A 13,770-nucleotide genomic window follows, 5' to 3' on the forward strand; every position below is an offset into this window, starting at 1 on the left:
CCACGCTGCTGAGGCATTTTTGAATTTTAATTAGTTACCAACACTTATAAATTAAGTTTCACATAAAACCCAGGATTTCTGGATTTTCCTGATAAATGAAGACATCTCAGAAACTGGGTGCTCATTCTCCTAGAGAAATGGGTTGGATTTGGGTATCAAATCCTTTCAGATAAACTTAATGCTCACTTATCCATCGTAGTACCTTCCACCATTTTTTTAGGCTCAGCTTGCATAAGATAATTTATATTCTCTCGCCAGTCTAGGCATCTGGGTTTAAGACCCCTTCTCTAGATACATTACTCACTGCAATATCACACTACGAATTTTCAGGCATCCGTGCTTTGACTTCCACTTTGCCTAGAAAGTCCTTTGCTTTCTCCAAAAGCACTCCTACTCCCCTAAGACACTGCTTCAATTCCTTTCATTAGCTTCTTCTGACCACCCTCTCAACCGTGTCACGCAGCACTGTGGTAATACCTCTATCAAAACCCTTATCATAGCGTATGCACAAGCTTCTCCTCTTCGCGCTGACATTCGCTCCTTGAGGCCAGCGGCCCACAACTAACTCATTTCGCGGCCCCAGCTTCACGTCCATGCCCTGGCACCTACACCCAGTCGTTCAGTACGTTTGCGGAAGTCAGTCTTCTTACTTCACGGCAAACCCAAGCTAAACTAATATTACGACCACAGAAGTGGGGCTGAGGTAGAAGCCAAGACTATCCCAATAACTGGATTCTGGCCGAGAAAAAAGCGCGCGCCAGCACCCCAATCAGTAAAAACTACCGGGCAAAGTTCGCCGCTGCCACTATCCTGCTCTGGGTCTGAAATAGTTCCAATTCTCGCGAGATTCGGCCTGAATACCAGCCCTTCAGCTCCAGTGACTTGCGAGTTGGTTTCCTCTAGATTCTCGTGGCCACACCTTTCTCCGACACGAGCCTTTCCGGTACTGTGCCCCGGAAGCGGAAGTGCGATCTTCGGGCTGTCAGAGTTGGTCTGTTACTCGGTGGTGGCGGAGTCTACGGAAGCCGTATTCGCTTCACTTTTCCTGGCTCTAGAGTGCATTCCCCCTGGCGAGTGGGAGTGCAGGGACGAAGGTGCGAGATGAGCACTATGTTCGCGGACACTCTCCTCATCGTTTTTATCTCTGTGTGCACGGCTCTGCTTGCAGAGGGTGAGAGCGGGTATTTCTCAGACGTTTGATAAGTCCCCGGGAGGAAGGGCCCCGGGGTCCCTTGTGCCACCAGGGGAAAGATCGTGAGCCTTACTTGCTTGAGAGGCTCATCTACTCTACTCCAGGGAATCTCTGGGCAACTCGTGAACAGGAGCAGGAGGGGAGTGTGCAATCGATTGCCGAGTTTTCTTTGGTCTCAGGTAGATTTCACTTGCGTATTTGTGGAGACACCTTCACATCATGTTACTGTTGTTTTGGCTGAAGAGTCAGTTGTATTAGCCTTTGAAAAAAGTTAACTATGGGTAAATACAAAGCGAAAAGTTGGAATCCCTCCTCCAACAGTAACCACTTTGTTTGTTGTGATCGTTCCAGTCATTTCTCTATTAACATGTTGCTTTTAATGTTTTAGGCATAACCTGGGTCCTGGTTTACAGGACAGACAAGTACAAGAGACTGAAGGCAGAAGTGGAAAAACAGAGTAAAAAATGTGAGTATGGCAACACATTAGAAATAATTTCAACACGTCAAGCTTATTAAGTCCATGTTCACAGTAAATATTTTAAGAGCACCAACTGATACAAAGATGAACCTGACTTGAAGCCTATTTAGAAATACAAGACTTTTATGCAAAATGTGTAATACCAACTAGAGGGAAGTGAGGGGCATAGCAGATACATGTTATCTGCTGTGGTGGTTCTAAAGAAAAGGTTCAGGCTGGCGCAGTGGCTTGGCTTACTCCTGTTAATCCCAGCACTTTGGAAGGCTGAGGCAGGACTGAACTTAGGGGTTTGAGACCAGCCTAGGCAACATAGGGAGACCTCGTCCCTACAGAAAAAATTAGCTGGGTATGGTGGTACACACCTATAGTCCCAGCTATTTGGGAGACTGAGGCATGAGGATCCCTTGAGCCCAGGAGGTTGAGGCTACAGTGGGCCACGATGGTGTCACTACACTGCCTCCTGGGCCATAGAGTGAGACTTGTCTTTAAAAAAAAAGAAGAGGTTTCATTCAGTTGTGAGGAACCATGGTAGCCTTCATAATGCTGATGGCCTTGCAGTTCGTTGTGGATAGTTAGAATTTGGATAGAGAATGAAATGGGGAAAGGAAATTCCAGGTAAAGGAAATAACATATGAGCAAAAATATGGAAATCTTAACATTTAAAGCATGTTTGGAGGATGATATGTCATTATGACTGGTGTCAAGGTAAGTGGTGTCTTCAGAGATAAGCCAAGTTTCAGTTGGGTTAGGAAGTTGAAGAGGTGTTTAAGGAAAAGATTAGAAACAAGAAGGGTTTGTTACCTTTGAAATAAAGCAGGAATTCCACAGGACTCAGCTAAAGATACAGGGTGAATCGTTCCTTATAGGCCTGATTTAGTTTTCTCTGTTCTTTTCTTCCTTATTAAGGATTAAATATAACTTTTGTTTCTTAGAATTCCTACAGCTTTCTGTATTCTGTGACTTTTTCTTATATCTTCATAGGGGTTTGAAGTGTTTTTCTTAAATTACCACATTTGATCTACACAGCAACCATTTGTGGTCACTCGTATAAATATTACCTCCATGTCATAGGAAAGAAAATTGAGCCTCAGGATGATAATGACAACTTACGTCACAGAGCAAACAAAGAATTAGAGACCAGACTTAGGCTTTTAAAATTACGGCTTACTGTTCCTTAATTTACTCAGTGTTGATTATGTACCTCAGCATATCTGGGCCAAACTCGTTATCTTTACCTTCACAAACATGATATTCTTTCAGGATTTCCCTATCTTGGTGACAGGCACCTCCATGCTTCCAGTAGTGTAAGCCAGAAACCTTGATATGCTTTATTAATTTGGCTCCAGGACACCATACTTCCGGTTTTGCTGCTCTCCATCTTACTAGTCATCCTTTTTTTATTTTTTACTTACTTACTTACTTATTTATTTATTTATTTATTTATGTATGTATGTATGTATGTATGTATATATTGAGACAGGGTCTCACTCTGTCACCCCCCAGAGCTCATTGCAGCCTGGACCTCCCAGGCTTAAGCAATCCTCCTGCCTCAGACTTCTGAGTAGCTGGGACTACAGATGCATACCACCATGACTGGCTAATATTTTGGAGAGATGAGGTCTTGCTCTGTTGCCAGGGCTGATCTCAAACTCCTGGGCTCAAGCGATCCTCCCAACTAGGCCTCCCAAAGTGCTGGGATTACAGGCATGAACCACAGTGCCCAGCCCTTACTGATCATTCTTCTGCAGTTTACTTGTTGGTTTCATTTCTTGACCTCCTGTTGTTGGGGGTGACACAAAATTTAGTTTTTTTCTCTACATTCACTTCCTTGGTGAATTTATCTTTTGGCTGTATTGGCCAGTGACTCCCAAATTTATGTCTGTGGCCCTCTCTTCTTAATGCAAGATTCATATATCCACGCATCAATTTGTTATCTCAGCTACAATGTTTGGTGGACAGCTCAATCCCAACACGTCCCAAATTGAATACTTGTTCCTCATGTCTAAGCCCGTGTCATTTGTAGCCTTCTTTATCTTGGTTAATGGCATTTCTGTCCTTCCACTTGCTCAGGCCATAATTCTTGTGTAGTTATCTTTTACTCTTCTTACAACTCACATCTAGTCTGTCTGCAGATACTGTTGGATTTCCTTTTTGAAGAAACACCCCAAAGCAGTAAAGGTTCAGAAAGCTTCCAATATCCAGAATCTGACCACTTTTCATTAGCTCCAGTGTTAACCACTGTGGTCTAAGCACCATGATCTTTTGCATGGAATATTGCAGTAGTCTCCAACAAGTGTTCCTGTCTCCCTGAAGTCTGTTCTCAAGATGACAGCCAGAATAATCTTTTTAAAAGCCTATTTGATCATGTCCCTTTCACTCAGCAGAAAAGCCAGCATCCTACAGATGCTTCCTTTTTACCACTCTGGTATTCTTTCTTCTCACTTACCCTGCTTCACCCACACTGTCCAGCTTGCTGTTCTTTACACATACTAGCCATACTTTTGTGCTGGGACCTTTCTAGTGGTGATTCCTTCTGCTTAGAAATGTTCTTCCCTACAATATGTGCTGGGCTAATCCTATTACCTTCTTGAAATCTTTGTTCCAACATCACCTCGGACTCTTAAGTTGACTATTTAAAACTGCAAGGCGGGGCGCGATGGCTCATGCCTGTAATCCCAGCACTTTGGGAGGCTGAGGTGGGTGGATCACGAGGTCAGGCCTTCGAGACCAGCCTGACCAACATAGTGAAACCCTGTCTCTACTAAAAATACAAAAATTAGCTGGGCATGGTGGCACATGCCTGTAATCCCAGCTACCTGGGAGGCTGAGGCAGGAGAATTGCTTCAACCTGGGAGGCGGAGGTTGCAGTGAGCCAAGATTGCATCACTGCACTCCAGCTTGGCCAACAGTGCAAGACTCTTGTCTCAAAAAAAATTAAAATAAAATAAAATAAAACTGCAACCTGCCCATCTCCCCTACTCCTAATATTCCTTACCCTGTTCTATTTTTTTCTGTTCCTTTTATTACTTTCTAATATACTATATGATTTACTTATTTATCTTGTTATTGTTTATTGTGTATTTCTACCTGCTAGAATGAAAACTCCACTAGGGCACGGTTCTTTGTTGTTGTTTACCTATGTATCCTGTTTACCTAGAACACTGACTGGCACATAGTAAATGTTTAATAAACATTTGTTGACTTGAATGCTTTCTTCTTTTGCCCCATATATGCAGTCCATTACCAAGCCCTATTGTTGTTTTCCTGAATAGTTTTCAGATCATTTCACATCTCTCCATTTCTCCCATCACCACCTAGTCTAAACTTTTATTATATTTCATTTAATCTGCTGCGGTAACCTCCTCTCTGGTCCACCTGCAGCCACTCAAATTTGCCCCCTATAATGCATCCAGGGTAATTTTTTAAAACACAAATCTGATTATGTTACTTGTCTTTCTTAAAACCTTTCAATTTCTTCACATTGCTTTAGGATAAACATGTGGCCTGTAAGGTCCAGCACAGTACAGTACCACCCTCCCTTCTCCTGGCTACATCTTGTATCATATTCTCTCTTGCTCCCTATTCTCTATTCATTCATGCCTTTTTTCTGTCCTCTGGGCTAGTCTTATGGTTTCCTACTACAGGCACTTTGTATCTGTTGTTCCTCCTACCTGGAATCATTTTCCCTTCTCATTTTGTTTAGTAAACTCCTACTCATTCTTCAGATCTCAAAGCCTTATCCAGTCTCCCAGATAGGGCCAAATCTTCCTATCATAGTTTATGATTTATCCACATACCTCTCCTTAGAGTGGTTGTCACAATTGCAGTTTTACCTATATATGATTATGGTCATCAGGGTAATGTCACTGTCCTCAACAAAACTGTAATTTCTATGAGGACAAAGGCCATTGTATCCACAGTACCTAATGCAGTGCCTGGCACATATTAGATATTTGATAAATGAGTATTGAATAAATTATCTGTGTAGCATAACATTACATATATTCTTTGTGAAAAATTGTTCTACTGTGATCCTATGCTAGTTGGCAGCATGCAATGGCATCCCTGTATACATTTCTTCATGTCGTTTATATCATTGAGTAGTTTTATGAAATACAAAACAAATTTAGCTTCAAATTTGTTTGAATATTCTTATACCTTAAATATTTATATAATATGGATTTGCCCTATAGATTTTGAGCTTCACTGGTATCTACAATATTGCCTTGTCTTTAATTATTTACTTTATAGAAATAAATGAAAAGTCTCTTTCACTGTACACTGCAATTCAAAGTAATACAGTTGAGGCCAGGCGCAGTGGCTTACGCCTGTAATCCCAACACTTTGGGAGGCTGAGGCAGGTAGATTGCTTGAGCTCAGGAGTTCAAGACCAGCCTGGGCAACATGGCAAAACCCCATCTCTACAAAACATACAAAAAATTAGCCTGACGTGGTGGCATGCTCGTGTGGTCCCAACTACTTGGGAGGCTGAGGTGGGAGGATTGCTTGAGCTCAGGAGGCGGAGTTTGCAATGAGCAGAGAGGGGAGATTGGGCCACTGCATTCCAGCCTAGGTGACAGAGTGAGACCCAGTCTCTAACAAAAACAAAACAAAGTAATACATTTGCCAGTTTACACATCTATAGTTGCAATTTTACTATAATTTCTTCATATGCTTCCTTTGAAGGTAAGTATGAGGTAGGTTGATGATTGGAATGACTCATGGCATTTCTTGTGGTCTTAGGTCCTCTACTCTGGATAATCTACCAAAACTCAGTGAGCATGTATTATTTTTATTTATATGATCAATCGACATATTTGATTGCTTGCTATGTGTTTAGTTTACCATAGTAAGTACAATATGAAATCAGCAGCCACAAATTCTGTATTCTGGAATGTATAATCAAATGCACAGCTATTATATTTAGCATGAGGAATATTAAAAAGGAAAAATATAAGGTAAATTTCCTCTTTGAACAAATGTCTTAATTGCAATACAGAATTCCTTCTGATACTTTGTATTCAGAACGTAGTATGAATTTAAGCAAGGGAAGTTTGTAGGGTTTTTGAAGAATGTCAAAAATATAAAGAGGTTTGAATCAGAATTTGATATACGTTACTTTGCTTGTGCTGATCTGGTCCTTGGCATTTTTAAAAGAATACTGGTGTCCAAAAAGCAGTCCTACTGAGCTGCTTTTAACAAAAGAAAATGCTTTCTTAAAGGTAGTGAGTTGGTTGACTCAGGTGGTCACTGGGCTTATAGATGTATTCTAAATATCAGTAGGTCTTCTTTTATTGTGTTACTATTATAATATATACTAATGAAAGGATACTTCAATAAATGAGAAAAATTAAAATACAGTATATATAACTTGATTCTTGTAACACAGTTGTTTATTTGAGAGCATTTACTAAGTATAAATTGCTGTGAAGTATGAGGTATTTCTGTTGTTTACGGTAAAATAGGATAAATCTTTTAGAATAATTTATAAACTGTTTGGCAGAACTCTGGAATTTAGAATGCAGGAATACAGATCGTGGACAGAAATGTGTTTCATAGTAGACATCTTTTATTTTTGTCAACTCTGACATTTCTACTTCTTGTTGTCAGGTGAGATTCTGATGAATAAATATCCACACCAAGGTTTCATCACAACCTCATGAAGTTTGAAAAACATTAGATTAATTTATCCCTAAAAACAATTTATCTAGTCTCAATCGGGTCTGCTAGAAGATCAGACTAATGTTTATGGAATTGTCTCATGTTTCTATTCTCTAGCCTTCTGTCTTTTTATTGCCCTGTTTTCTATGCAGTCATGGTTAAATGCCAAGTAGTTGTGTTATAGTCCTTCTGGGGTGGGAAAGAAATATTTTTGTTTCTTTGTTTAATAATAATGGTAAAGAACAAAACATTAAGTGTTTTCTGTCCATTTTGTCTTTTAAAATGTTATCCTTATAACATTTTAATAAAAATATGTATTTTTTATTTATTTATTTTTTTGAGACAGGGTTTCACTCTGTCACCCAGGTTGGAGTGCAGTGGCCCAATCATGGCTCACTGCAGTCTTCACTTCCTGGGCTTCTGTGATCCTCTCATCTCAGTCTCCTGAGTAGCTGGGACCACAGGAGTGCACCACCATGGCCGGCTGATTTTTGTAGCTTTGGTAGAGGCGAGGTTTCGCCATGTTGCCCATGCTGATCTCGAACTCCTGAACTGAAACGATCTTCCCATCTTGGCCTCTCAAAGTGCTGGGCTTACAGACCTGAGCCACTGCACCCGACATAAAATGTTATTTTTATAACATTTTAAAATGTGAAATTTGACATTTTTCTTTTATGATCTCTCATTAGTATGTTCATTCAAAATCTTTCTCTTTCCATGTACATGATGTTTTGTTTTATTTTGTTTTGGCAACAGGGTCTCGCTCTTGCATAGGCTGGAGTGCAGTGAAGTGAACACAGCTCACTGCAGCCTCAAGCTCCTGGGTTCAGGAACTCCTCCTGCCTCAGCCTCCTGAGTAGCTGGGACTACAGGCACGTGCTACCACACTCGGCTAATTTTTAAATTTTTTATAGAGACAGAGTCTTGCCATGTTGCCCAGGCCGATCCCAAACTCCTGGGCTCAAGCAGTCTTCCCGCTTCAGCCTCCCCAAGTGCTGGGATTACAGGTGTGAGCCACCATGCCTGGCCTATATCTTACCTTTCTATTTACCTAGAACAGTATCTGTTACTCAGTCTCCCAGAACATACATATACTACACACACACACACACACACACACACACACACACACACACACACACACACACACACACACGGACGTACACAAAACACATATTTTATTTTGGCCAGCCCTTTAAATTTCATTTGCAATATTGGAGTCAAATTGAATTTTACAATTCTTGGATAAAGCAGTGATACCAATTTTGCTTTTAGAATTCAGGGACAAACTTCATGTACTAAGGGAAAGAGTTCTAATTCTCTTTAATGTAGGTTTTAGAAATAATACCTATACTGTACTGTTTGCTATTAGTATACTAAGATAATATGGGTAACAGATAATATAAATAAACTAAGTAAAGGTAATTTTTGACATATCCCTAGTCCATTTACAGGTGATTAAAGATGGTAAATATAAATACATTACACTATTTCTTTTTCTTTCTTTTTGTTTTTTTGAGATGAGGTCTCGCTCTGTTGCCAGGCTGGAGTACAGTGGCGAGATCTTGGCTCACTGCAACTTCTGCCTCCCGGGTTCAAGCGATTCTCTTGCCACTGCCTCCCAAGTAGCTGGGACTACAGGGGCCCGCCACCACGCCTGGCTAAATTTTGTATTTTTAGTAGAGATGGGTTTTCACCATGTTGGCCAGGATGGTCTCGATCTCTTGACCTCATGATCCGCCTGCCTCGGCCTTCCAAAGTGCTGGAATTACAGGTGTGAGCCACCGCACCCGGCCCACTATTTCTTTTTCAAAAGCTTATTGTTATGTAATCATGATAGTAGTTGAAATGCATCAGAAAAATTGGTCTTTTTTTTTTTTTTTTTTTGAGAGACAGAGTCTCGCTCTGTTGCCCAGACTGGAGTAGAGTGGTGCGATCTAAACTCACTGCAACCTCCACCTCCTGGGTTCAAGTGATTCTCCTGCCTCAGCTTCCCAGGTAGATAGAATTATAGGCATATGCCACCATGCCCAGCTAATTTTTGTATTTTTTTTTTAGTAGACATGGGGTTTCAGTATATGTTGGCCAGGCTGGTCTCAAACTCCTGACCTCAGGTGATCTGCCCGCCTAGGCCTCCCAAAGTGCTGGGGTTATAGGTGTGAGCCACTGCGTCTGGCTGGTCTTAGCTTTTTTGGCTCTCCTGATTTTCCTGCAGTGTGCATATATCTATCTTGTCACATTACTGTAATTGTCATTTGATTATCTCCCCGACTAGATTATTCTTTAGAAGGTAGGGATCATATTTTTTTTCATCTGCTTAGAGTTATTTAGGCAGCCAATAACTGAGTGAATAAATTTCTACCTTCTGTCATAAGAGAATGAAATTACAATTAACCCTAGTTATCTGAGAGAACAGAAATTTGAAAATTGTGCTTTGAAACTAGCTAAGGTAATTATCCTCAGCTGATGGTCTGTTTCGTTATGATTGTATCAATACAATTCTTTGTGGGTATTTGATTAATGATGCTTATAATTGTTTCATTCTTAGAATATTGTATCAACCTTTTACCATCAGTAGCTGTGAGAGCAGACCAGTTAATCATGACCATAATCAGTCAGTGTGTAACTTTCTTGCAAGCTTCTTTCATTGGTTCAGCTGTGCTAAAGCATCCTTTGTTTCTTTAGTATAATCCAGTTAATTCTTACTGTGTTACTATGTTGTTTACAGTGGAAAAGAAGAAGGAAACAATAACAGAGTCAGCTGGTCGACAACAGAAAAAGAAAATAGGTAAGATGAGATATTAGTCAAAATGAAATTTGGATTTTCTTAAAAAAATTAATTCTTAGATAATGAAAATATAAAATTATTAATAGTGATAACACATTTCTATGATTTTATGGTTTATAAAGCACATGCATAGTTTATCTCACTTGATTCTTACCCATTTTGCGAGGTGTACAGGACAAATTTAAGCAGTTCCTCTATATTTGCTCTTAGCTTTGGAATTTGAGTTTTGTAAAATGACAGTTGTGGCTTTTGAACTTGGCTGAGGGTTTTTGGCATGGTTTGTAAAGGCATATTGTTTTTTATATCTGAGATGATTATTTCCACTTAAGTCTTACTTGTATTCATTGTTTCCATGGCTTCCTTACTGAGTATTGACTAGTGATGGAAATCCACCAAGGGGTAGGAAATTTTCTGAGTAATTTTGATATACTTGGAGAAATAATGACCATATCATATGTTTTTAGTTTTTTAGTATAACTTAGAATTTAAGTAATTCTGTTTCCAAAAGACAATTTGTAAAGGATTGTATATGATTTGTTTTTATACATTATGACATTTCTTGATTCTGAAATTAGGAAAAAAATTATTATGAGATTGTGTATTTGTTTTAGAAACTGTGTCTGTATACCTAGGTCACTGCTGTTACAGCCCAGGGGAGAATTCCATGCGATTAGACTATGTCAATTCCCGTTCTGATTAAAGTTTTTCAGTTAGTATAGCGATCCTGGATGTTTTTTAAGTGGTCTCTTCACTTAATTCTATGAGAAAATGCTATTGAACATTTACTCTGTATGTGTCAGTTACTCCTAACGGCATTGGAGAAACAAAGTAGAAAAAGATTCTATTTTTATGAGCTCTGTTTAGAGAGGGAAAATAGACCAGAAAATAAATGATAACTATGCAGGATGATAAGTACTTTTTTGTTTGTTTGCTTGTTTTGTTTTTGTTTTTGTTTTTTTTGAGACGGAGTTTCACTCTTGTTTCCCAGGCTGTAGTGCAGTGGTGTGATCTCAGCTCACCGCAACCTCTGCCTCCCGGGTTCAAGCGATTTTCCTGCCTCAGCCTCACGAGTAGCTGGGACTATAGGCATGCACCACCACACCTGGCTAATTTTTGTATTTTTAGTAGAGACGGGATTTCGCCATGTTAGCCAGGCTGGTCTCGAACTCCTGACCTCAGGTTATCCGCCCGCCTCAACCTCTCCAAATGCTGGCTTGTAGACATGGGCCACTACGCCGGCCAAGAGTCTTGAGGAACAGAAATGTAAGGAACAACAGAAGAAGTAAAGTTCTGAAAAAACTATTGCCAGATAAGTTGGAAAGTAGTAGTGTCACAGAAGTTGAGAGGAGAGTGTCAGGGAGGAGGAAGGGCCTGATGATGATGGTAAATGTCTAAGAAATGGAGGTTATTAGTGCTTTTAGCAAAAATGGTTTCAGTGGCATGATGGGGGACAGAAGCCAGATCGTATAGATGAAGGAGAGAATGCAGACAGTGAGAAAATGAAGATGTTGAACATGGACAACTCTTTCAAGTACCTTTGCTGTAAAGAATAGGAAGGATATAAGAGTGGAAGGCAGATTATCTTCTGTCCTTAAATTGGCAACACAGCGTATCTGAATTCAAATGTTCTTAACATGGAGTGCAACCCTGAATTGTTTGCTCACCCCAAAAAAAATCTCATCAGAAGTTATAAGAAATAATATTTATTGCCAGGCATGGTGGCTCACGCTTGTAATCCCAGCACTTTGGGAGACCAAGACGGGTGGGTCACCTGAGGTCAGGAGTTCAAGACTAGCCTGACCAACATGGCGAAACCCCATCTCTACTAAAAATACAAAAATTAACCAGGCGTGGTGGTGCATGCCTATAATCCCAGCTACTTGGGAGGCTGAGGCAGGAGAATCCACTTGAATTTGGGAGGTGGAGGTTGCAGTGCGCTGAGATCGCGCCATTGTACTCCAGACTGGGCAACAAGAGCAAAACTTTGTCGCAAAAAAGGAAGTAGTATTTATGAAGAGTTGCTTATCAAAATCTTATTAGAAATTATGAGATGTAATATTTATGAGGAATTGCTTGAAAGATGATCTATCCATTCTCTAGATTTGTACATTTTAATCTTAGATTAAGCGAGACTATCAGAAATCTGTAAACCTAAACTGGATTATTTTGGACTCATAAAATGCTTTTACTGTATTTCGCCTTGGCATTTGCATTGTTAGGCTTATTATGAAAAATTCAGCCAGGTATAATACAATTTGTTATAGTACTAATATGGAATATATTCAAAAACATCCACAACATTACACAATTGTCTTTTGATAAGAAATTGTGGAAACTGTTTCTATTAGTTTTCAATATCAGGAAAAGTAGCAGTTCTCGTAAGTAATTGATTTATTTTATCTTATGGACACTGTGCTCGAACTGATTTTTGTTTTCCTTTGAATCGGCTGCTGATAAGCCTAGAATGAGATTTGCTCATTCTCATGCAAGAAAATCATGAGATTTGCTCATTTGCTGTTCATCTCCAGCAACTTTATAGGACCAATTAAATGTATCTTTATGTACTGATCCTATATAGTTTTATTATTATCTAACCCTTACTTTTTCCTTAGCCCAGATTCATCACTTGAGCTTATTTACAAATATATACTATATTTGTATATATTTGTATATATAGTATATATTTGTAAATATATATATATATATATAGTATCTGGGGGAAAAGGGGGTATAAAGAGTAAAGCCACTGCACTGAAAGAAGGGAGTTTTCAGTAAGAGGGAAGCAGCCAGCAATATTCAGTGTTCCAGAGAAGCAAAATGTCATTTGATTTCACTAGGTGAAGCTCTTTGATAACAATCCTTGAGAGAACCATTAATCTGCAGTGGACGTGTCCTTTGCTTTTTAACTGAAGATTTGATGTTCCCGATTCTTAATTTCAGGAGCAAATGTTTTGACTATTTTGCATTTCCCTCTTATAAGAAGAAAAATGAATTTACTTTTGGTATATGAATTTTATATAGTCTGTTTTGTTGCATTCCAAATAAAGAAGTCATAAGGGGTTTATTTGAAGGATATATGTGATGAGAAACTCAGGTAAAGCTGAACTAAGTGGTTACCAGAAGGCAGGAACCGTGGTAAAGCAAGTCCTGCAAGCAGAGCAAGTCTTGAGAAAAAGCCAGACAGGGATCTTCACTGTAAGACTTCACTAGTTTTTTTGGCATTCAGCTATTGCCTTCACCTAACCTTCCCTGCGTCCTTCCCCACCCCCAGACCCTTAGGAATATCTGCTCCAGATGCTTGTGTCCTGGGGTTCTATTTCAGTATTTTCATAGTGTGATCTATATAGACTACCTCCATCAATATTGCTTGAGATACTTGTGAAAAATGAAGGGTTCCAAGTATTACTCCCAGACTTTACTGAATCAGGATCTCTGGATGTGGGACCCAGGAGTCTACTTTTTTTTCTTTTTTCTTTTTTAACAAGCTGCCCATATAATTCTTAGGCAAATTAAAGTTTCAGAGCCAGTACCATATTATAACTTTTCTATTTCTGTTCCCATAGTTAATTGATTTATTTTCCCAAAATTTTCTGGCATAAATTCCTAAGAGAGGAATCTAATTGGCCCAGCTGATCTTTTTATGTCATAGGT

General features: G+C 39.5%; 1 protein-coding gene across 1 annotated transcript in view; it reads left to right on the plus strand.

Annotated features, from left to right (window-relative positions):
- Positions 1–834: 834 nt before the first annotated feature.
- Positions 835–13,770, plus strand: part of TMCO1 (transmembrane and coiled-coil domains 1) — a 40,756-nt gene continuing 27,820 nt past the window's right edge. The window contains exons 1-3 of the mRNA XM_054482071.2: positions 835–1,171; positions 1,581–1,658; positions 10,060–10,119. Coding sequence (XP_054338046.1) covers positions 1,102–1,171; positions 1,581–1,658; positions 10,060–10,119 — 208 coding nt within the window. The 5' untranslated portion in view covers positions 835–1,101. The remainder of the gene's footprint in view (positions 1,172–1,580; positions 1,659–10,059; positions 10,120–13,770) is intronic.

This window comes from Pongo pygmaeus, chromosome 1, assembly GCF_028885625.2.
Source record: "Pongo pygmaeus isolate AG05252 chromosome 1, NHGRI_mPonPyg2-v2.0_pri, whole genome shotgun sequence".
Classification (NCBI taxonomy): Eukaryota; Metazoa; Chordata; class Mammalia; order Primates; family Hominidae; genus Pongo; species Pongo pygmaeus.